The sequence below is a fragment of the Ascidiella aspersa genome, chromosome 3 (genome assembly GCF_963924565.1).
Source record: "Ascidiella aspersa chromosome 3, kaAscAspe10.2, whole genome shotgun sequence".
Lineage (NCBI taxonomy): Eukaryota > Metazoa > Chordata > Ascidiacea > Phlebobranchia > Ascidiidae > Ascidiella > Ascidiella aspersa.
The window spans coordinates 33791291-33816509 of NC_139449.1; the positions used below are offsets into that span (position 1 = coordinate 33791291).

At 37.5% G+C, this 25219-nt stretch overlaps 1 protein-coding gene across 1 annotated transcript in view; it reads left to right on the forward strand.

Annotated features, from left to right (window-relative positions):
* The window catches only part of LOC146162625 (E3 ubiquitin-protein ligase UBR5-like), a 55739-nt gene that overhangs the window by 14390 nt on the left and 16130 nt on the right, over positions 1–25219 (forward strand). Inside the window, exons 21-46 of the mRNA XM_083385250.1 lie at positions 475–637; positions 1569–1740; positions 2619–2691; positions 3347–3458; positions 4430–4646; positions 5289–5425; positions 6109–6233; positions 6846–6937; positions 7607–7778; positions 8940–9106; positions 9797–9981; positions 11121–11389; positions 12011–12180; positions 13329–13410; positions 13940–14116; positions 14799–14942; positions 15405–15616; positions 16560–16783; positions 18152–18366; positions 19125–19287; positions 19754–19833; positions 20745–20950; positions 22072–22312; positions 23000–23239; positions 23743–23875; positions 25033–25157. Coding sequence (XP_083241376.1) covers positions 475–637; positions 1569–1740; positions 2619–2691; positions 3347–3458; positions 4430–4646; positions 5289–5425; positions 6109–6233; positions 6846–6937; positions 7607–7778; positions 8940–9106; positions 9797–9981; positions 11121–11389; positions 12011–12180; positions 13329–13410; positions 13940–14116; positions 14799–14942; positions 15405–15616; positions 16560–16783; positions 18152–18366; positions 19125–19287; positions 19754–19833; positions 20745–20950; positions 22072–22312; positions 23000–23239; positions 23743–23875; positions 25033–25157 — 4296 coding nt within the window. The remainder of the gene's footprint in view (positions 1–474; positions 638–1568; positions 1741–2618; positions 2692–3346; positions 3459–4429; positions 4647–5288; positions 5426–6108; positions 6234–6845; positions 6938–7606; positions 7779–8939; positions 9107–9796; positions 9982–11120; positions 11390–12010; positions 12181–13328; positions 13411–13939; positions 14117–14798; positions 14943–15404; positions 15617–16559; positions 16784–18151; positions 18367–19124; positions 19288–19753; positions 19834–20744; positions 20951–22071; positions 22313–22999; positions 23240–23742; positions 23876–25032; positions 25158–25219) is intronic.

Sequence of the window (25219 nt, forward strand, 5' to 3'; positions counted from 1 at the left end):
GCCCTGGTAAATTGTTTTTGATTCAAACTTACCGCTTTAGGAGACAAATCGTTGATAAATTGGCTGTAAGGTATACTGTGCCAGTAGGTTGCATGCAAATAAGGCATACGCCATAATAGAGATCTCTATAACTTTAAACTATTTCTTTTATTGTTCTTGTTTGAACACCATTGTAGTCTAGGCTTGCACCAAGCTTTAAGAAAACCAAAGTTTGATAATATGTTTTAAATGAAACTCCGCCTGATGCAAGTTGCAAATCATTACACACAGATCCACTAAATTTTAGATTTATTTTTTGAAGGTCGCTGTTGTTGTATATGTAGCTGTGAGCGTAGCACTGACACGAGAGCATAAATTCAGAAACGAGGAATGGAAAAAAAGGGTATCTGCACGCTTTGATACACACAAACGAGTTTGCCACAGAATACATTCCCCGCTAACCAAGCTTAAAAGTGTCGCCTGTTTGATTTGCAGAGCCTGCTTACGGAGCGGTGTGATGGCCAGCGAAACTTGCTTCACATGTGCATCGAGATGAGCATTCCTTCGTCCAACAAGGAACAAAAAGAAGACGAGAAGGAAAAAGAGGCAAGGACCAAGCCCAAGTACTTCGACAACGCACCAACGTCTGTATCCTCTGGTAAGCATCATTATTTACCTCACCAGGGTTAGAGTACTAGACCAGCGGTTCTCAACCAGTGGGCAATGACTCATGGTGGGCCATAATAACGTTTGAGGTGGGCCACAGACCAATTTACAAAAAGCTAGATTTAGTTTCATTTGTGTCATTATATTTAAATTTTACAGAAATAATGGCTTGGGGAGGAATTAAAAAGGAATGTAAATTTATTGTTCAGCCGCAAGTATCTCACTAATGCATGGTTGAATAATAATCTGTTTCGAAATATGTTCTGCTGTGTTTTATTCTAAACCTATTTTACAGTTTTTTCTTAAAAAAAAACTATACGGCCACAGAATTTTTTTGCAACACAAATGGGCCACGAAAGAAAAAAGGTTGAGAACCACTGTACTAGGCTGATGATTATTCCATGTAGAATAAATCGGCACACCAAGTCTTTGAGTGTCTTTGAATTGATTTTGCGTGTGAAAAGTATTTGAAAAATCCTATGTTTTCTCCAAAGTCTGTCAATAGCATTGGGATTTATTTTATGTCTAACTTAAGTTATGTTATTAGAAAAAGCCGCTGTAAAAACAATTTTTTTGATATATTTGTTGTTGAGTTGACAGTGACATTCATACTGTTTTGTTTTAGAATTATATTCAAAAAACGTTAAGCGAACCAATTTAAAAAAGTCTTTAAAATCGGACTAATTTTATTAAACAAGTCAATAAAATTGCGTGGCAACCCTGCAGCAAAGTATATTCGTCGCTTAGTTATCATTCCACTTCTCTGCAGCAAAGTACATCCGTCGCTTAGTTATCATTCCACTTCTCTGCAGCAAAGTATATCCGTCGCTTAGTTATCATTCCACTTCTCTGCAGCAAAGTATATCCGTCGCTTAGTTATCATTCCACTTCTCTTTAAGCAATCTATTCCGCTTCGTCAACAGCCGCATCGAAAGCACCTCCGCTGCCTCCGCTGCCTCCTCCACCAGTCAGCGAGCCTGGTGTGTTTATGTCTGACGACGACCGAGCCCACGCGGTCAACGCTATCGCCAACGTACTTTCAACCGTCACTAGAGGGCACATTGGAGCGAGTGCGGCCGAAATGCCGATTCAAAGGTGAGCATTTGATCATGATTTCACGTTTAGAGACACATTTGAATGTATTATTAGAATTCGGATGGTTCACTGTATTTTTTTGAAAAACCCATTTTACCGATCGCCCGCCGTATGTCGGCAAAGCTTAAATTGAATCTTAAATGTTGTGTTTATCAACATTGAACTAAATCTATTTATATTGGTATGGCGTTATTTATTTCTGACGCATTTTGGCTGTGTGTAGAAAATTACTGGTTAACCTAAAGTGTTAAAGCATGTCAGCATCCGATTTTTCACGTTTGTAAGTGGTTAAAAATCATCAGACTTTAAGCTCGCGTCTACCAGGTTTCTGTTTTATAGCTGGGTGTGCTGGAAAAGGCTAATGTTATAAACTTGAAACAAGGACAACGAGCTGATAGCAAACCAAGTTAAGTTAAACTGGTCTTATAGATCAGTATTTTTCAACCTCTGTAAGCCACGGAACACCTTAAGCCAGTTGTTCTTAACCGGGGTTCCGCGGCACCCTGGTGTGCCATTTCTAACGCCCAAGGGTGCCGAGATATATTTGTGAATCTTTAAAAATCTGATTTTGCTTAACTCTTACAACTTTTTGTGTAAGATTAAAGCGAAATAAACCATTTATAACTTCCTACGTTGTGTAGAGTTGATTGTTCCAGTTCTGTTTATTGAGAGATACTATAAAGTTGCCTGCGGAAAAATCTTGTGGGTTGGCCGCAATCAATTTATTATTTGAAAGGGGTGCCGCAAGCCATAAAAGGTTGAGAACCACTAAATAGTTTTCCAGAACACAAAGCGAAAGTTTAGGATAATGTTTTAAAATAAATTACCTTAATGTCCAATTAAGACGAGCATGGAAAAGTTTCTGGTGTATATTGCAGTGTTGGAAGGTACATCCCCTCACAACCTCCTGGCGTGGAACTGCCCCCATCGTCGTCGTCTACTTCTGCTTCTGTGAGTTGTGTTTTTTATTTGCGAAACTAAACAACTCACTGTGAGAGTTTCCAGGGGAACCTGGCGAACTTTTCAGAGTGGAATAACTAGGGGCCTTGACCTACTAAGCTGAAATTTATGATTGTTCGAATTTCATTCATAGTTTTTTGCTAACAGTGTGCGCTCGATAGCTAAAGCAAAAAAAATAGAGTATGTTAAAACTTCAAGGTTGTTTGCGTTGTTGAATTGAGAAGGGCATTTTTTTTGAGTAAGGCAATTGCAAATTTTAAACTAACATTAAACGCCTATTCTGGATAAAATTTAAACTTTAACTGTGACTCTTTTTAAAGATTGTGTCTTAAAGTTTCACACGTTAAAGTGTAGACTTGTTAGCTCGACAGATAGCGAAGAATAAGGCTGAATATCTAAAATTGAATTTGTCGACATATCTTTCCTCTACCTTTACTTAAAAATGTTTTTAGTTTTTTGGAAACAGCGCTCAAGTCGAGGTATCTGGCTCATGAACTTAAGTTTTTAGCGGACCTTTCAGAAGTTTACTTTCCCCCTCGAAGTATCCATAAACTTTTATTTGTAAAGTTTTACTTTTCTTTTTTTTATCTACGATCTACTGACCAGCTTTCAAAAACTATAATCATTTTTGCTCATACCCTTGTAGGCCTCCCGCCGGCCAGGCAGGGAAAATCCCCCTTCCAGTTCGGCCCTGGGTGAGGTTGAAAGTCCCCTGCTCCCCTGGCCCCCTGAGATGAAGGCGATGGACGCACAGTCGGGTACGAACAAAATCTGCGCTTAACATTTGTCTAATTTAAATCATTTGAACTAAATAGGATTTAATTAGTCTTCTTTTAGAAAGACCAGGGATTCTTAAACTTTTTTTATCGCGGACCCCCAAAATTTTTTTTGAGTCACGTGGACCACGATAAGCAATTTTTTTCAAAAAATTACGTCATAAAATGACGTCACAATACAATTAAAATTCATAAATCTGTTGATTTCGGTCTAAAAATGTGAAAGCGAAATAAAAGCCAAATACAGTCTGTGCAAAACCGTTTTGTTTTTAATTAAACTTCTACCTTCTATGAAAAAATGATTAATGTGAAATATACACTGACATTTCAATTAAACTCTCATGGACCCCCTAAAACTAATTTACGGACCCCCAATGGGTCCATAAACCCCAGTTTAAGAACCCCTGATATAGACTATTAAATTACTGGTCATAGTAGTAATCACATTATTATGTTAGTTGATCTTCTTGTCACATTTTCAAACTTTGGAACAATTCCAGTGAAATTATTTTTTTTTCATGTAATTAAATTAAAAGAAAGGTAATTAATAGAAACGTATTAAGCAGGCCACACGCTATAGTCATTCTTAAGCCTAACCCCCGTGAAGTAATGTCCCGTAGTTAATTTTTTATTCCGATACAGATGCTCGATATTTTAGACAAAACATACTGCGATACCGAAGGACGTAGTTTGTATGTTTAGACACATAAAATCGAAATTGCAAACATTCATGGTATTTATATTATTTAGTCAAAACTTTACCTTGGCGAGTTATCTTCAATTGTTAATCTACTATAATGAATATCTATATCTTTGCTAAAAGGTCTATATTAATTTGATATCGTATCGGCAGCCATATCACCCAAGTATCGGGCGAGCTCCGATAGTGCCACTTGGCATCGGGTATTGGCTTCAAGTCCGTTGTTCGACGAAAATTATTTTCTCCCACGCAGAAGAGGAAGGCATGAACCTGAGTATGTCGTCTGCTGAGAAGAAGAGCGCAAGGAGAAGCCACTCCTCCTCCACGACTCCCACTTCCTCCTCCCAATGGACGGAGGTTAAGGAGGGAGGAAAGGCGAGGGGCACGCGATACGACGCAGTTTCCATCCTTGAACTGATCTGCAAGTCCAAAGCCTCGCAACCTTCAATTAAGACGCTCCTGACGCAAAAGTGAGTGGCGTGTTTGATACAGCGTATTTGTATGTAGCGTATTAGGTTTTTGTATATACTCGGGGGATAACATGCATTGCAGCGCAGAAAGGCCGCATTTTGTGAATTGACACTGCATAATCACAACACTTTGACAAATTTGCACTATCATGAATTAGCATTGCAGCAAAATGCCGCCCCATTAAATAACACTACTTCAAACTGACACTCCTACAATTTAACATTTAAAAAGACTGCCCTGTTAATTGACACGACATCCATACGACACTTTGACAAATTGACACTATCACGAATTAGCATAGCCCCCAAAAGAACCCCGGTAAATGAAACTACATCAAACTGACACTATCACGAATTAGCCTTGTCGCAAAAAGTCCTTCCTGGTAAATGACACAACATCAATACGACACTTTGACAAATTGACACTACCGACGAATTAGCATAGCCCCAAAAAGACACCCGTTAAATGACACTACATCAAACTGACACTATCACGAATTAGCATAGCCGCAGAAAGACCGCTCCTTTAAATGACACAACATCAATACGACACTTTTACAATATGGCACGATTTCAAATTAGCCCTGTCGCATAATAAAATTGGAATTGTATGTATTAACCCTTATTCGATTTGTACTCCAGGGATGCTGCAGGTTGTACCCCTTTCATGTTCGCAGTGGCTCACCGGGCATATGTAGCCGCCCTGGTCATATTCAACGCTGCTTTGGACATTTCAAAGGAACAGGAATCAAGCATGGGTAGGAACAGTTGGTTTGCACGTAATTATACACTGCTTTTAACCCTTAGGGCGCGATTTAAAATCCGGTCGCAGTTTGATTTGATTTGGTTTGCTCACCAACTCCAGTAGGTTTGTTATATTGAGATAAGTTCTGAGCAAGCAGTACGAAGAAATTCCTCATGCTAATTAAATTCGAACTAAAACAAGGTTAAAGCACTGCTGTTATCTTTGTATTATGTTAGGAACAGTATTTTCAGTAGGCCGTATAACTGCGTGCGTTTGTACGTTCACGCCATACAAAATTACTTACACACAGCCTTGTACATTTTTATTTATTTTTTGTTGATCAAATTCTGTGTTTTATGTTTAGCGATTAGTTTCACCAGTAACAGGTTACGAAGGCTTTCTCTAACAAGTAAAGTAGATGAAATTGAAACATTGTAATGTGGTTTTCTAATCTAGGTAATTAATTAACGTCAAAATTTTCTTTACTGTTAGAAGATTCAAATATTTTCGGTTGTAAACCTCCTATTATTTTTTAATTAACCTTTCAAGGAAGAAATCACAGCGCTGAATCGCTAATTAAGTATAGGTTAGGCACCGATACTAATTTGGCGACTACCACTCAGTATTGTCATATTCGCATTATTCAAAATCCCGCCATTCACCACGTCACAATGCATTGTTACCGCACAGAGGGCGGCCAGGCGAGCCAGAAGATAGCCGAGGAAAGTCTGCTTTCGATGATCTTTCCACAGGACTCGGACCCTGACTACAACCCGCTGTACATGTTGTGCTGCAACGACAACTGTAGCTTCACCTGGACGGGAGCTCAGCACATCAACCAGGTAATTTTCCTATACACTGAGGTTTTTTAAACTGTAGTCCGCGATCCAATTTTAGTTGTTAAAATTTAGGCCCCAATTGTCATTTTTTCTGCGATTTGGACTTTCAACTGTTTTATGAACTATTTCAACAGGCTTTGTTCGCACTTCGTCGTGTACACTATTGGAGCATTTCATTTTATTATGTCGTATGTCTTATTAGTATAGCACTGTGTTGTAATGACTTGACTTAAGTCACTGACCTGACCGAAGTATTTTGGGCAAAATTACTCGACTTGACATAAATCTTTTGAACGAATAAAATTTTTCAAGTTAGTAAATTTCTCATAATTGAACGAGTTAACAATTTTTATAAGTCAACGCTTAATTTTTATGACAAGGACTTGCCTTGCTCTAATTATGAGTTGACTTGGACTTGGGTTATTTTACAAATAACCTGGCTTTGACTTTACTCAATTCAAAGTGACTTGTTTACAACATTGCTATATAATATTATAACTTGAACCGCTATGTACATTGTTGTTTTAAGGATGTTCATTGATCTTCCCATGACGGTTACAACAAAACTCCTCTTAAAGTGAAATAAATAAACAAAAAATTGTTCCATTATTGCAGGATATATTCGAATGCCTGACATGTGGTTTGACGGAAACACTGTGTTGCTGTTCCGAGTGCGCGCGTGTCTGCCATAAGGGCCACGAGTGCAAGTAAGTACATCCTTGCTAGATGTTTTTTTTTTGTTTCCCTCATGCTTTGTTTCAGGTTTCACCACCAAAATTGAATTACCTATTTCGTTAAAAAAACATTAACAATCAATAAGCTGCAAACGGTTTGCTTAACACAATGCACAAAAATAACTCAAATACGTTGAAGTAGCACATCGAAAATAATAAGACACAACTTCAAATTGACACTATCAGGAATTACCTTTGCCGCAAAAAGACCGCCCTGTTAAATGACACCAAGTCAAATTGACACTATCACGTAAAAGCTTTGCCGCGAAAAGACCTTTGAATCGTAGTTTGCACAATTGTGTTCAAACCTTAGGCAGTTATTGTTGTATGTAAATTATGTTTTGTTACCTACATGCCTTAGTTTTTTTTAATAGGCACCTACGTCATTAATGTAGTTCAATTTATACACAAGCTCCTGTAAATTCCTATAGTGAATGTATGTTAGGCAACCTAAAATATGAGTAACAGCTTATCGAAACGAAAGTGCAGACAATATTCAATCAACTTGTGTAAGTCTTTGTGTTCTTAATCGATTCCTGCTCACTAATAAATACCTTAGCGTGGAATCCATTATAGTTTTAACGCTGTAAGAACTAAACAGTAAACACTTAAAACTAATACTTCGAACGCAAACCTCGCCAGATTGAAGCGCACGAGTCCGACTGCTTACTGCGATTGTTGGGAAAAGTGCGCGTGCAAGTCCCTGGTATCCGGCGACGCAGCGGACCGTATCGCGCTTCTTCGCAACTTGCTGCATCTCACGCAACTGTACGAGGTGTGCGACTCAGGTGGACAGCACATCCTGCAATTCCTGGTAAGATCTTTAAAGTTTAGTTTGTTTTATACATTGTGGACTTTTTTGAAGTCCAATTTCCATATCGTATGAAATTCAACTAAATGCCAGGTTGGTTAATAGCCGAGAGTCGTTCATTAGAGATGTTAGACGTGAAATGAATATTACAGAGATTTCGAGTTTTTTTCTGTTTTTTTTTTATGCTTTGAGCAAGATTTTTCTCCCTGTTGTATTTATTTGCAATTTTTAAGGTATTTTCTTAATTTTTCATAGTTTTTCGTTATCTTTTTTAAGTGTTGTTACAAATAGGCTGAGTAACTTGTTTAAATTGTATCCACCCACCCCACCCGTTGCTATGCAAAGTTTATTTGTTTCTTTGCATTGGCTGTTACAATTAAATTTAAATAAAAAAAATTTTTGTTAATTTTATAGTTTGCATTTTCAGTTAGGTGTGAGCGTTGAACACATCTGTGTATACCTTCTACTGAGTTGTTAAGGATGTTTTTCCAATCAATGGAGGTTTTCCTTATTTGCGTTTCCATAATATTTAATGTTTTGTTTTACAAATACATCTGTAAAATTTCGGTTTCAACACAACACGTCAGACTTACCTATATGTTAACTTGATTCAGATCTAGAATGTCTTTATTCTGCAAAACGATTTTTTGAATTTTAAAATAGCGAAAGCATAAGGAAAACAAATTGTAATATGAAAGCTCTCATGCAGCTGACGATCATTTACTATTGTGCATCGCCATATTTCCATACTTCCTCTTTTTAAAGCCGAATATCTCTTGGAAGTTCGCACAGAAGATGTCGCGGAAAAGCGAAACATAGTCGGGGCACTTTCGGCTTATTAACATTGATAAATGACATAAGCTACCTTGCACATAAATGACACCATTCACAAATGTTTGCACGGTTAATCTGTTTGTGCACTTCGAAGAGTAACTGCTTGGGGGAAAATTACCCGATATTTGTAGTTTCATACTTAACCACTCGCCCACGTTTCAGATTCAGACTGTTTTTATTTAATTTTTTAAATCCAGACCGTTGTTTTATTTTTATTTTTTAATAATTAATTTATTTTTTCAAATCCAGACCATTTTTTATATTTTATTATGATTTTTTTTTCAGATCCAGGCCTTGTTTTTAATTTTTTTAACGTTTTTATTTTTTCAGATCCAGACCGTCGCTCGTCAGGTCGAGGAGCAGAGGCAATGGCGCCCCCGTACGGCCAGAATGTCGGCTCCTGGCGCGCGACCCCACCGAGTGCCCAGACCGAGCGGCAAAGAGCCGACACAAGGTGGCGACCAAGACATGCCCGAACACGACCTACACCCTCCAAGGTACGGAAAAGTTTTAACCTTCTTTCACTATTCAATGTACCGAGAGCACTAGTCTTCGATGCTGGAAACATGGGTTCTTACAACTGTTGGCTATTAGCCCACATGGATTCATTTGACGGTATTTTTTTAATTGCATAAGATATTTCACTGATAAAAAACTAGAAGCGGGATCGATGCTTTTTAATCGTTTTATTTTTTGTTTAATCGTTTTAATTTCAAGCAGTTTATGTAGTTTGTAAAATATTATATTTCGATTCCTAATAAAACAGTTACTTCAATTAAAACCTTAATTCTCACTGAAACTGGTAAAAAAACCTTTACGATGAACTCAAGTATTTTTAATATATATTCAAACAATAAAACTAAAAGTTTAAAACCATAGTGAAATCAGGATCAGACGTTTTTTTGGAATATATATTTCGCCTATACTGGCATCGTCAGTTCCTCATTCGAATTAAGGAACTGACGATGCCAGTATATGCGAAATATATATTCCTTTCAAAAAATGTCTGATCCTGATTTCACTATGGTTTTAAACTTTTAGTTTTATTGTTTAACATACGCGTCAGCGGAACAGTGATTGACAAGCAGAAACCTGCTGCCAATGGTTTTGGATTCCATAAAGATAACCTATATATTAATATATATTTATCTGACTACAATGTCTACCTTCAAATCGATTTCCTCTAGATTCTGTCGCGAGGCGCTCCTCCTGTTGCTAGGCGACTGGAAGTCTGTACGATCCCTGGTCCTCACTGGGAGTGAAGGGAGGAGGGATGAGCTGTCCATGAGCTCCCGCTTGGATGCGAGGAACGGGACTCCCACCACGGTTCCTCTTCTTCCGGAGGACGAACAACTTCTTCGACAACAATCGGGTGAGAAATCAGGATTTTTTTTGAAAAAAATTTTAAACAGCGATTGTTTGTGTAGTTTACTTTTTTTCTAAGAAAAATACGCATTTGATTTTTCCGAACTCGAATACTGTTGATGCCGTTTTAGGTAAAAATGCTTTTTTTCACTCAAACTGACCGACGTGATATTGGCCAGATAATTCTGATAAATATCATCAGTTACCAGGCGAGGCGATATTTGTTAAGTACACTGTGTTTGCTTAACCAAACAGCATAATAACATGCCTTGGAAATTGGTTTACCTAAATTACCCTATTGACGATTTTGACTATTTTACATTTTAATTCACTTCTTTCGATTATTTGTGAATGCATAGAGTTATGTTCGATCTAATGTGGCTTCGCCTTTCATATTATGGTAATTGCACATCTTTAATAAGTCAAGCTGAATTTCGTTTTAATGTGGCAAGGGAGTTGTCTAATAAGATTTTTTTGGTAACCAAAAATATACGCATTAAAAAGCAATTTAATGTTTTCTTAAGGTAGCTTTCTACTTCTTAACGTTTTTAAAATTTAATAAAAACAATGAACTAGTTCACTGTAAGAACCTTATATTTATATATGTTTCTTTATCCAGTTCACACAAACCTTGTTGTTAACCTAAAACACAGTTCACTTAAAAAGTCGCCTAAAACCCCTTGAACGTTCTGGTGTATAAAAACTAAATAAGTCTATCTTATTTTCTCAAAACGCTTTGCTAAACCCTTTAACGTGTTTTAAAATCAACCTTAAAATCAATTTAAAAAGAAAACATTGTGAACTCAGAGAGTTAACGTGCACGCAATTACGGTAAAAAACAATTTACTTAAACTGATTTTTCATATGTAATAAACGCACGTGAAAACTGATTTTCTAGGCACGGCCCGTCTAAAACAGTTCAACCACATCCTGCTGGTAAAAAACTATTTAACCTCCTGGCGCACATGTATACCTTTAAAAACGTGGCGACGCAACTATGATGTTAAACGTATTTAAAAATAAAAGCGATACACTTTACTAGTTTCATATGTATTTATGTAAAGATACTTAACCGGCATGCATTTAATTTTTCAGAACTGATTTTTCATATGTAATAAACGCACGTGAATACCGCTTTTTTCATAGGCACGGCTCGTCTTGACCAGTTCACCCACACTCTGCTGGTGAAATGCGCCAGCTACGAGTATCTCGACAAACTATTGGAGACCCTGATCCACACAGTACAGCTCAACAAGGGGTCGGCGAGGACAGAAGGCGTCCTGGTAGCTCGCCGCTTTCTGCGATCCGTAATCCGAGTATACGTAATCCTGACCGCCCAGTCCACGCCAGATCGCATGTCAGCGAAGTCTAGCTTCTACAACCAGCCCACCAGCAAGTGCGCCAGGGCGTTTCTGGTAAGTCGCACTTTATTATTACAACGGCTATTTGATTCAGAAGAAAGTAGAACTATACTTGGGGTACACTATGTATGCAGTATGCACGGATCTGTAATGTAGCTTGATAATGACTTTAAAAGCCAAAAAGGTCGAGTAAGTAGACATCTTGTTGTTCTACTAACTTTTTGGCTTTGCAATTTATTATCAAGTACAACTATATTATTTCAATGGTTATGTCATTACTCAAAAGATCTGACCAACTTGATTTCTACGACTATGATAATTGGAATTTAATTTTTTTTTTAATAAAAGTTCTTAAACTTTTCCCATGTGTGCGCATTTCCCTTGGCAACCAACCTATAAATTTTCTTTAAAAGGTCTTTGAATTTAGAACACAATACTAGTTTTTTTTGAGTAATTTCAATAAAAATATCAAAGCTATAATATTCGATAAAATCGACATTTCGCAATTTACAGAGTGCCACTGATGATGTCATGAGCTATTGCTGAAACGTCTGTAAATTGCGAAATGTCGATTTTATCGAATATTATGGCTTTGAATTTCTTTCAAATATGTGAGGCAATCCAGCGAAACCTCCTCTTCTTCTTCCTTATCTCATTCTTCCTCGTTTCCTCCAGGCGCTTACTCCGATCGCTATCGAGGAGTTGTGCGAGCTTGCAGAGTCCCTGATCGCTCCGGTAAGGATGGGAGTCGCTCGTCCCACCACCTCCTTCCAACTCCTCGCATCCAACGCGGATGTTGTCCACGGGAGCACCGCAGCATTCTCCAGACAACCCTTCCCACCCAGGTAGGAAAAATCGTAATGATTTGCTTGTAAACAAGCTGAAACACTTAGGTAGTAAGAAATCTCCCGTTGGGTAGTAAGAAATCTCCCGCAGACAAGAAAATGAAAAGAAAGATTCTGGTTTTCGTAGCAGATAATCTTAAGCTGTTTATAAAAACAGATAAAACATAAAATCATTCCTTAAATTTTAACAGAAATATATATTTCGCCTAATAAGGCATCATCAGTTTCTTAATTGGAATGAAACAAATTTCGTTATTGGGCGAAATATATGTTTCTGTAAAAATTTAAGAAATGATTCTATGTTTTATCTGTTTTTATAAACGGTTTAAGAATGCTTGTAAACATTATTTGATATATAAAGCAAACAACCCTGACGAAAGCCATAGGTTGACGAAACGTTGGTTAGCAAATACAATTATCAGAAGAGCTGCTTTTGATTAATATTGCTATACCCGTTAGAAACAGTTTAATCATTGTTTGACTTGTTAACGACCTTAAAAGCAATTTCGAAAAACTCCACAAAATATTTTTTTTAATTTTTCGGGGGTTCGAGCCTCCATTTTTGAGAAACTGCAAAGAAAAACGTAGTATCACGATTTTCTTAGTGTTTTTTTCTGTGCGTTTCATCAAATCTAAGCCGACTTACTTAAAAAGCGTTAAATGCTGAAATAAACCGACTTTATATTCTATTTAAAAAAATGACATCAATGACTAAAACTTCCGACTTTTTTTTCGATTTCCTGGAATGCTACTTTGTTAAACGGCGTGTTTCAGTTGCGAAGTCCAAGCCAGTTTTCAGTCATGCAATTTAATTATTCAGCTTTAAAACTTTCATCTATAGACGAAACGATGGAATTATTTCGTGCTAAACATTGTTTCACTTGTCGTCAGCCTTAAAATAATAAGTGGGTATTTTAAATCGAAATTTGAGAAAATATTTGAAAAATCCACTTCCAAGACACAAAACTTATTTGCTTTTAAATTTGTGAAATTTAAAATAAATTAAAAAAGTATAACCCGCCTCTCTTAAAAACTAGCCGATTCTTTAATTAAAAATTAGCCGATTCTTTAATTAAAAATTAGCCGATTCTTTCACATGTGATCAACAGACGTATTGTGAAATAATATTTCGAATGATTACGTTGCAGAAGTGCGCCCTCTGACGACGACGACGACCCATCTGGCCGACCAGGAACTTCAGGCCTCAGTGGAACCGAACCCGGCAAATCAGTAAGTCCTTGGCTTTCATTTAATGCTTTTTGCTTGCTACAGTTTTCGAGACCTTGTTGGCTACCGGTTACTAGTATTAACAGCGTTATTGTGGTTGATTGCTGAAGTTTATTTAGGACTTGGGGATGTACTTTAAACATCCCTAGTGATGGCTAGAAGTTTTGAATTATTTTTACCGATTTGTAGGTCAAAAAAACCATGCATTTTCTTGTAAAGTCTTAAAATACTTACAATTTTTAGCAAAAATTTAGGAGCATAGTGGATAGTAGTAAGACGTAGTAGGAATATAGAAGCTCATACAGAAGTAGGTGTCATTTTGAACGTTTGGTATATATTTCTTGTGAATGTTACATGATTAATTCATGAAGAATTATAGAGTAGTAGGTGGAATTTTGAACGTTTCGAATTGTTCTTTAGAAATTTTTATTATTCGAAACGTTCAAAATGTTACTCCCTTCTGAATGGGCTTTGATATTGTTACTAGCCAGAATTTTGTTGTTTTAACATCTTTTTTTTTCACCCTGTGCAGTCCCTGAAGAGAAAGAAAGCGAAGAAGCGCTCGAAGAGGATCACTGTCCTCTCGCATCGCTACGGATCCGGACGCAGGAGACACGCTCCCGGAGGAGCGGATGATGGAGCAAATGAAGAGGAAGATCAACATCAACCTGATCCTCCCCAGGACACGCAGGAGACTCAAGGCACTGATGTGAGTTTGCGCTGCTAGGAAGGTTGAAAGGGTCTAAAGTATTGAAAGGTACAGTGAAAGTCGTCGCAGACTCTGTCGTTCAATGGTGCAAGCAAGGCAGGTTAGAAAAACAACTAGCCTGTATTGAGGTTCGAACTTACGACCTCCGGTCGACCTTGACTCACGACCTCCTGCACACTGGTATCTAGGAAAATTCAACCTAAAAAATCCTTGGAATAACAACTATTTACTCACCAGATGTACCCATTTAATGCCAACCCGCTAGTGTAGTATGTTAAAGGTATAAATAACCCTTGACATACCATGATGGTTATAATACTGTTTCGAAAATCGTAAAACAGACATTTTTTTAAATCAGTTAAACTTCCATAAAAAAAATCCCAAATGCACGCAAAATAAATTTCTAATGCCTCGAAACCCAATATAAAATAATCGCTGTTTTACCACAACCCGACACATTACCGCCGATCAAATAATTCAAAAACGCATTTAAATCTCATCTTGTCACAGTTACGGTTCTGTCATGCTGGGATGACGTTTTTCACAAGATTATACTTTTGGTGATTATTTTTTTTAATATGTAACATGTATCTTACAATTTTTGGTGTGGAAAAAATGTGTTGAATACTTTAAATCGTATGCAGTACAATGTATACTAAACCCGTCGCTATTGTCGCGTTAGAAACTCCCTTTGTTCCTCCAGGATCCAGTGGAAGACGATCCTCTGGGAGACAGCGATCACAACGAGAGCGACATGGATCTCACCGACATCGAGATCATCGCAGAGACCGACAGTGATTCGGTTGCCAGTGGCGACAGCGACCAGGTACATCTTCAAAGCTCTTTTAGAATTAAAAGCCTGTTTGGGGTTGTTAATTGTTGAAAAGCACTTATAAATCGTGGGATATTCACAAGTTGCAGTTAGTTTTCTGGAAATAGCTACTTTTTTATAAATATAATTTTAGAAAAATGTCCTGCAATGAGTTATATTTACAATAGAAACCTCCAACTTAGTAGCACCACCTAAATGTCAAATGAACTTATTTATCACTGTCCAATCGATTTTATTTTGCTGAAAATTTACAATTATCTGCTGTCATTGTACAGTGGTTCGGTTCGCTTTTAAGTAGAAGCGAGGGAATTTGCTGTTAACGCTGGCAACGCGTTATGTATGAACTGGACGACGAAACGCTAAGGCCAGAAGTAAAACGCGCCTAGTGTAAACCAACCTTAACGCATTCCACAGGGCCAGGAATCTGAGGTTGAGCAGGGTCAGATCGGAAGAGAGGCGAGCAGCGATCAAGCAGACATCCGGAGGAACAACGATCCTTCCCAGGAGCGAGATCTTGTGGAGGAGGAAGACGAATACGACACGGAGCCGATGGCTGATGATCCGAGGGATGCAAAGACCCCCACCAACCAGCAGCCCCATCCACATCAGGAGGATGAGGACACGGACTCGGATCACTATCAGTGGCAGGAGGAAGGACATTTAGAGAGGTGAGAAAATGATTGATAATATTGAATTTCGAAGCCAAAGTGTAATTCGATTTCATTTTGATTAAGACATTTCGGAACGTCCTCCAAACTAAAAAAAAAATATATAATTTTATTGTTGCGTTCCACGCATTTTTGATTGTTCTCTTATCAACCATTGGTCCTATGTGTGCGTAACCTTTTTTTATACTAAATTCAGATGAACGCTTTCTTATGAATTTCAAAGCCAAAAAGGTTAAGTATATTTAATCAAAATGAAGTCGATATCTGGAGAGGTTAGACAGGGGTTCTTATACTGGGGTGCATGGACCCCTTGGGGGTTCGTGAACTAGTTTTGGGGGTCCATAAAGACCTAATTGAAATATACTTTGTTATTTAACAAGTAATTAATTTATCGAAGAAAACAGTTTAATTAAAAATAAAACGTTTTTGCATTGAATGTATTTAGACTCCATTTTACTTTTAAAGTATTGTCCGAAATCAGCAAATTTACAGAGTATATTTGTACTGTGACTGCGACTGTGACGTAAATTTACGACGTTATTTTTGAAACCTTTTGCCTCGCAAAAAAACTTTCAAGAACCCCTGGGTTAAAAGGAGCTTGATATATAATGAATTACAAAGTCAAAAAGTCTAGTAGATCGGCATCATTCGGGCAAATCTTCTTTAGGGCAATCATATTTGCCCGATGGTCAAACGTTGGTACTTGATTAAGATTTTGCCGAAAGAACAATTTTACATTGAATATATAAACTGTTGCTACCAGGCATGGTAATTTAAATCAAAAACAGCTCCTCTGGTAACTGTACAATTACCAGAAGAGCTGTTTTTAATTTATATAACGATTTTACAATTCAAATTCAACTTTTTAAACAGCTTTTTCTAAACAGTCCTTTAAAACCGCCTTACTGAACAAAAACGGAACAACGAATCGTTTCATTTACAGACAACCGACTCGCCAACTGCGCACCGAGTCCCGCCAGACGCCCCACACCATGCAGTGGGCCATGGGGGGTAGCGCTATGGCCCCCAGCAAGCCCCCCAGACCCAGCGGGGGAGCCCCAGGGGGTGGTAGGGGAAACCCTCTCGCTGCTGGATCAGGATCCAACTCGAGTGGGATTCTTTACGTGGATCGGAGGTCGATGCGAAGAAGCGAGAATCTGGAGAACGGTGAGGGTAGATGCTTTTATGTTTACTTAAAAAATGAAAATTGCTCAACTGAAAAAGAACCCGAATGAGAGGGTAGATGTTTTTACTTTGCAGTAAAGATATACTTGTTCAACTGAATAAAATGTAAAAGCTGAATAAAAATGTAAAAGGAATAAAATGTAAAAGGTTTTTATTTTAAGCTTGAAGTTAAAGTATGTTTTGAAGTAAATGTATAATTTAAAAATGCTCAACTGAATAAGAGGATAAAGGTTTTTATTTTAAACCTAAAGAACTTTTTAAAGTATAACCATGAAGTAAATGTATATTTTGCTATATTAAATGACATGTTTGATCAACTACCATGTTTTGACACGAGACATTGCATTTCAATCATTATGTATTTTGGCCTTTGAATTAAGCATCATATAGGACAAATATATAATTCGGTGTGTGTGGTGTATACAAATTGTATGAATCGGCGTTTTAAATATCCAGGTTCGCTGACTGCCGCCTAAAATGGGTTGCAAACTGTTGTTTTTAAACGACCTATTTACTACATTCACAGCAAGAAGTTAGGTCTATAAAAACTTGATCCACCTCTTTAAGCTACAGTTTAAGAACCACTGTTACAAGCTTTGGCTGTCGCGTCCAACAGTTTTTTAGAACATAACGCAAACAGAACACACAGTTCACTGGGCATTTGTATCTGCGGCCTACATAAACAGCTTCTTGGACCTAAGGAAACAGAACTGCGTAGGTAGAAACTTTAATTTAGCTCTCTCGGCTACAGTTTTCAAATCACTAGACCAACTTTGTCTTTCACGTCTAAGTGCTTTAGCGCAAACAGTACACGCAGTTCATTTACCATTTGTGCCTTCAGCCTATACATTAAAAATTAGAATTGTGTCTATAAAACTTTAAGCTATCCTCGAAATAGGATATAATTGTAAATCACATTTAAAAAAAAAACAGCAAATACTGTTCAATACATTTGTCCAAATCAGAGATAAACAACTCCATAATGCAAAAACGAAGTTCGAGCTGAACCTAATGAACTAGGTCTTGATGGTTAAGTCTAGAAGCTCGCGTATACCGTATATTGCCCTAATGAAGATATAATACAGTTAAAATCTCGTTAAATATAATTCCAAACCATTTGTTTTGATAAAATTTCACCTGAACGACAATTTAAAAAAGCTGACTATATTTTTTTTAATTTTTAAACGATTTATGTGCATTTTTAATCGATGTTTTCTTGAAATAATTTTGACAAATTCGGGCTTAGCCCAACGTCATTTTTGACAAATTTTTACTTTTTTTGTCAAGTCAAAGATAATTACATAACGAAAACAGTGCACGCACTTTACTCGTTTTTTCTGTCTTCTGCAGCCTACATAAACAGCATACTGGACCGGCGGTACGCAGCCGAGCGGATAGGTCGCGCCGAGGAACCACAAGTGAACTCAGCAGCCGTCACCAACGCACAACTGGCTCGTCTCTTCGCCGCATGTGTCCGCGAGGTGTCGCACCTGCTCTCCATTCTCAGGAAGGGGGATTACCTGTCCGAGGCACCGCTCAACACAGTTCTAGAAGTTTCCTTTCAGGCGAGTGGATGTTTTTGGCTTGACTTGGTGTAACGTTTTGCTGCTATGATATATACTACGTATTCGAGCGGGTGGCGAAATCACTTTTTTTTTTAAATCCACCTGCCTCATATGGATTTTGATAGATAGACATCTGAAACCGTTGTATACAAAATTTAAGCTCATTTGAACATGTATTGGTGTGAGGAAATCGAGTTAAATTTTTGGCGAAAATTGTGTAAAACGAGAAATTTTACGTTATTTTTAATCTATATTTTTGTTTGACTTGGCTTGGATTAAAATGTTCTGCTGTTGTGATATGTACTACATATATATTTGAAAAGGCTGCTATTTGGTTGTGCGTTTTTTCTAGTGAGCTTGAATCATGCGCCGACAGTCTTTGTTACTGAAGAAAATACATTTTGTCGTGACGTATACGTAACAGTTAAAAGTTACAACACCTTAACAATATTAAAAATATATACTTCAGTAAACATTTTTCTTTTTCTAAGCTTGTTTTGTTTGTAAGTGCAGGCTTAAGTAATCTCCAAGTCGGCGTGAAACAGTCCTATAAAAATACATTAGCCTCCAACTACAAGTTACCAAACTGACAACTGTTATACAATTTTTTTGTACCAAAATATAAAATTCGAACTCTGTTATGCAAGACAACAACATAAGCAAATTTGCTTTAAAACAAGCACAAAATTTGCACCTATTAAAAAAATGTTTTTGTCTAGGCCCGGTTATTAATTCAGACTCTCCGTGTATATTTCCAGGAATGGAAACGTCTCCAGGGTTTCGTGCGGTCTTTCCTCTCACCAACATGGTCGTGGCTCCTTAGTGTTGTGGAATCAACTGAGTACCAGCTCCGGTACGGCCAGGTCCTTTCTATGGCTTCCAACCCATCACACAGAGAGCACCCACATTACAACGGCAAAGGTTATATCAAGTTTTGGTTGTAATTCTATTGTTCAACGTCGAAGAAAGCTAAAAAAACGCACACCATACCCTTCTGAAGTTTTTGTGTATTGTATTATCTTGTGTTTTTCAGATTTTTTTGGTTATTTACTTTTATTCGAAATATTTGTTCAATCTTTCCCATGTTAAAGAGGGCATATTTAACACCAAGATATTTATTTGTGCTAGACTCTTTTTATTTGCCATTTTCTTAAATTTCCCTTACTTTAAAGTCGTTTTGTTCATTGACATTTGAGGCTGTGCTATTCTATAGCAAGAATTAAAATGTTCCCCATTTTCCTGCTACCTTTTTATCTTGGCATTTAAAAGTCACAACTCTCTAAGTATGACTTAACCCTGTAATGAGACGCTAAATTTAGGCGTCTGCAACTGAATGCCGTATTTATCCTACAGCTTGGCACCTTCTAATGTAACATTTATCCTGTATCAGGGCACCACTCCTCGAATCGTCGTAGCACAGGGCGCCACCATGCGGGATCGGGAGCCGGGTCGGATGCAGCCAGACAGGTCGGTGAAATTATATTGAAAAAAGCTGATCCCACAAATGAATACTCCTTTTTATCCGCAATTTGAAATTTTTATTGTTCCCCAAAAAAACGATTAAGGTTTTTTTTTTTTTTTTTTGCTGCAAAATAACCACAAGTGCGTTTTGTCAGCGATTTAAAACCTTTTAAAGTTAGCATCTTTAGCATTGCCGTTATCTTCCTTCTAATTTTTTATTAATTTTGAAATCTTCAGGTTAGCCATGCTTATTGCGGTTTGAGTGTCCTCACACAGTGTTGTAAACAAGTCATTTTGAAAAGACTCCATTTTCAGTCAAGTCAAGTCGTTTTGCTTTAAAGATCAAAGTGAACTATAGTAATTTGTCATGTCTTTTTGCTCTTGACTTGTCGTTTGTATGAAACACATAAGCCAAGTCATATTACTTGTCAAATATTTTTGCTTTTTGTTTCAAAGACTTAAATCTAAGTCCAGTCATGTCATTTGTTCAAAAGGTTTTAATCGAGTCATTTTGCTCAAAAGACCTAAATTAAGTCAAGTCTTAAGTGTAGTCATTTCGCTCAAAAGACTTAAATTAAGTCAAGTCTTAAGTGTAGTCATTTCGCTCAAAAGACTTAAATTAAGTCAAGTCTTAAGTGTAGTCATTTCGCTCAAAAGACTTAAATTAAGTCAAGTCTTAAGTGTAGTCATTTCGCTCAAAAGACCTAAATTAAGTCAAGTCTTTAGTGTAGTCACTTTGCTGAATGGACTAAAAATATAAATCAAGTCCGGTCATTTGTTCCAAACGCTTAAGTCAAGTCAAGTTGTTTGCTTAAAACACTTTCACTCAAGTCAAGTCGACAAACAGACACTGAAAGTGCACTTACGCCAAGGCATTACAGCACTGCCTCCAAATAACCACTCCCTTTTCTTCGTAGGACTTCCTAGGTTACGCTCTTTCGCTGATGCGAGCCCGAAGTGACGAGCATTCCGACCTCCTTCCCATGGTCGACGTCATGGCGCTCCAACATGTCGCTTACGTGCTCGATGCATACGTCTACTACTTGAGGGGTTGCTCGTACAGGGACGGCGACTCCAAAGGGGGACTTTCGGGGGCCAGGGGCCAGATTTCGCTCGATATCGGGTAAGTTGGGGTTGGGTTGTTGGGTAAAAGGCCGAAATTAAGCCGAAGTAGCTAGTCGATGGTATTTATTCTTCATTGTTGTTGAACACTTTAGATATGCAAAGGGCAATTTACTTTATTCACCATTTAGTGGTTCGTTGAAGAGGCGTGCAGGCCAGAGTTGCTACAAAATCTTTTGGATCTTTAAAGTCATTGAAATAATTTAAGTTTTCAAGTCTTTAAAAAACCTTATGTTTTTTTCCCAAAGTCTGTGAATATTCTTTCAATTTATTTTATGTCCAACTAGCGTTTTGTGTATTACTAAAAATAATTAAAACAATAAAAAAAATTTAAACTAATTTAAACAATTTTTTTTTTTAATTAATTTAAACAATTTTTTTTTTAATAATTAAAACAAATTTTTTTAATAATGTTCACCTTATACCTTGACATTTAAATTATTTTATTTTCGAATTATATTTAGAAAAACACAAGCAATCCAGTTTTGGGGAAAAAACTACAAAATTTTTGAAAACCTACTAATTTTCTTGGAAAAGTCTTTATATTTTTTTCGTGAAATTGTGGGGCAACTCTGTGTGTGATCGATTGGTAGAAATCCGAATTACCATGTTTTATTTGGGAGCATGATGTTTGTGGTTTTAGTTGAGTATCAAAGTATATAGAAACATCAAAGTTGAAAATGAATAAAGACAAAGAGTTATTCAAAACGTTCAAAATGTTACTTTTTTAAAATCATTCATATTAAAGCTCTGCTGGTCATATGAAGGTTGAGAACACAAATTCTAATAGGTTACAAGGACCTATCAATTCAACGATTTCTCTGAACTGACGTCATAACGTGATGACGTCAGGGTGTTTGGCAGCCAGAAAACACATCGTCAGTAAAACTTAAAAGAATTAATTGCTAGCTTTGCTAGATTATTCTGCATTTTACAACCTCGTCCTTTATTTCACTTCAAGTAAACGTGCTGGTTTCATACCGCTTCACAAATAGAAATGCACAAAAGCACAAAAAAACTGATATGACGTCACAAATTTACTTCATAGCGTGGCTCCATAGAAGCTAAGAGTAACCCGATCGTTCCTCCTGTTCCTAAAATCCCTCGCATCTTTTCGCGTAGCTATGACAACAGCGAGAATGAAGAAGACGAAGATGACGACTTCAGCTACAACGACAACTTCTACTCCGTGCTGGTCCAGGGAAGCGACCCGCCCCCGCTTGGAACCGGGACTTCCCCGGGAGCCCCAGGTGGACCCATGACGGACGAGGAACTGAACCAATTCGCCCAGCCCCAGGGGACTTTCTTCCGGAGGTCCGAGTCCATGACTTTCCTGGGATGCAGCGATCCGAATACATTCGAGGTAAGCCTTTGTAAATTATCTTCGTGCAGCCACCAATGATGTGAAGGATTAGCTTTTTGAACACATTTGCATAGAGTAAAAAATCACTAGTTAATAGCACGTAAATAACAAGAAGCATCCTTAATTCGAACGAATAAATTACACGTGGTTAATGATAAGCGCAAGTGAACTAAAAATAAGTAGGTACTTACAACAATGGCTAACACCTGGTAACAATGAACAGCACCAAATAAACAACGCTGCCACATGTCCAAAACCAGTCATGCACAAAATCACTCATGCACAAAATCACTCATGCACAAAATCACTCATGCACGAAATGAAAGTAAAGGGCAAAATTGAATTAAGGGTTGTATTTAACCTAACACACTTTCACAAAAAGTGTAAAACACAAGGTTTATCGGTCCAACTCACATTAAACTAAATCTTTGTTTAATAGTCCACATTCAGTAAAATAAAACAAACTCCTTACAAACCTTATTTCCGAAGTTTCTCCTTCCAATGATAGCTGCATTGCAAGCATCATCTAAACGTAAAACATTTAACTGGAAGGTGACTCTATAACGTCACAACTTTCGGATATTTTGCTCCATTCCTCCTGTTCTTTTAAAAAAGTCTTCCCCTTGTTTGAAACATCAAGTTTGCTATTTCCTCCTGCTCTTTTAAAAGCTCTTCCTCTTCTTCCAGATCCCTCTTCCGCAAGCTCTCCCGCTCGCCGAAAAGCCGCATCTTCTTCAACCTACAGCTCGCAAGGAGGAGCTCTTTGGTCGTCCGAGGTCAGGAGCACAGCATCCCAGGCATCAGCTGTCCTCGATGAGCCTCACGCAGAGATCATCATACGATCCTCCTCCTGCCGATAGCAACAACAGCGGAAGCGACGATCCTCAATCTTCCATTGGAAGACCGAATCTCCCTCCACCAGAAAAAGTGAGATAAGTTTTTTAATTAAAATAAATCAAAATTGTTTGAACACACTTTAGAGATGCGCCTCTCAAAATGGGGTCCGTGAGAAAGCGCAGCATTTTTTTAGACTAAATTTTTAAATTAATTTTTGTTTTGTTTTATTTTAAAATTTTACTGATAAACAATTATCCGAAGCACACCAATCTTATTAAATCTAATGACAATGAAGCATTTGACAGCTCGTGTAAATGCGGGTATTTTTAAAATGTTATACTAATATAGGGTGTTTCACCAGCTAAATGGAATTATTTAATGAAGCATAGGAAACTTTTCTAAAAGAGTCGCAAGAAAATAAGTTTGAGAATCCCAGTTTTAAACGTTTGCATTGATACTAAGAGTGTTTAAATACCAAATCTCACTTAATGTATTTCTTATGCCACAACATTCTCATCCTCCTGTCTGTCCCAACCCATTAGCCTGAATAGCCTATCCCATTGTTCCTAACATTCCTCTTAATCTTCCTCCAGTCTTCCAGGGCTTCCCGTGGCCAGGCTCCTCCGCCTCCCTACTCCTCAGTGATCCGATCAACATCCAGCTTCATCGAGAAGAGCGATCCGGATGCTCCGTCCACCTCTTCCAGCAGCAGCGGGAAAGATCCTGGTGGGTTGGCTAGTGATGTGGTAGAATTATGGAGGACTGATAACTAGGGCGATTATTGTTTTTTTTTGACCAAAAAAATTCTGTTAAAATTTACACCTGGGGTCAAAATTTGCCAGAATTATTTCAAGTCAAAATCGATCAAAAATTAGTTTTGCATAAAACCGTAAAAATAACAGATTTGTGTTCGACCGTTCGTCAGTAAAATATCTAAATGCTGTAGTTGATGTCGCCAAGACACCAATGAAGTATGTTAAACAATAATATGTTTAATTTAATGTATTTCTATTAAATCAAAATATTGTCAAAAAAGACATATTTGAGGTCAAAATTTGGTAAACTTTCAACATTTTAGGGCAAATTTCTCATTTTTTAAGTCCAAAAATAATCGCCCTACTGACAACATAGGAATGTTGGGTAAAAACAAATGGATCACATCCGATACTGAAGACTGTATCAGTGTACACAAATTCATTAATAACGCATTGTCTTACTCGGGGATTAATCCCTACCACCCATTCATGCTCACGTTTTGGAAATAAAATTGGAAATAAAACGTCAACGGCGTGAATTCATAACGAAAACCACAAATTGGAGTTCATCGGACTTAAATAATGAATGTATGATTGCACATCCCCCAGTTTTTGCGCCACTCGGTTTTCAACGTTTGTCAGTTTAATTAGTCTACAATATCTCAAATTATCAGAATTTCTGATAGATTTTTCCAGTGTTGTAAACAAGTCATTTTGAAATGACTTAAGTCCCAGTCAAGTCGTTTTGAACAAATAACAAGTCCCAGTTAAGTTATAATTAGATCAAGCCAATTTCAAGTTAAGTCCCTGTCATAAAAACACAAGGACTTGACTTGAAATTTACAGGCAAACCTTAAAATAAATAGCACTATTCTATAGTGAAAAATGCTGCACTTTATTTTAACCCAAGTCATTTGTCCAATAGACTTGACTTAAGTCTTTTAAAAACTGTGACTCAAGTGTGCTTAAGTTAAGTCATTCACTAAGTGATAACAACACTGGGTTTTTGACTTTTCGGTATTTTGTGCCAATTTTAGTTTTTAAAGAGCTGAGCAGGGCTGGACTCATTAATTCATAAAACAAAACGAAGCCAGTAATTGATGCCCTTTGCTTTGTTTACTTTCACAGACCCAGTCGCCATGGAAACGGTATCGGCGCCAGGCGCGGCCGTGACGGTGGACGTGACGTCATCATGTGATAACGTCACAGCGGAAACGGAAGTTGCAACGAACAGCACGAGGGGCGAAGCACAGGTTGGTTCAAACAATACGTGACGTTAAATTAAAATTAATAGACATTTAAAAAAAAATGTTTG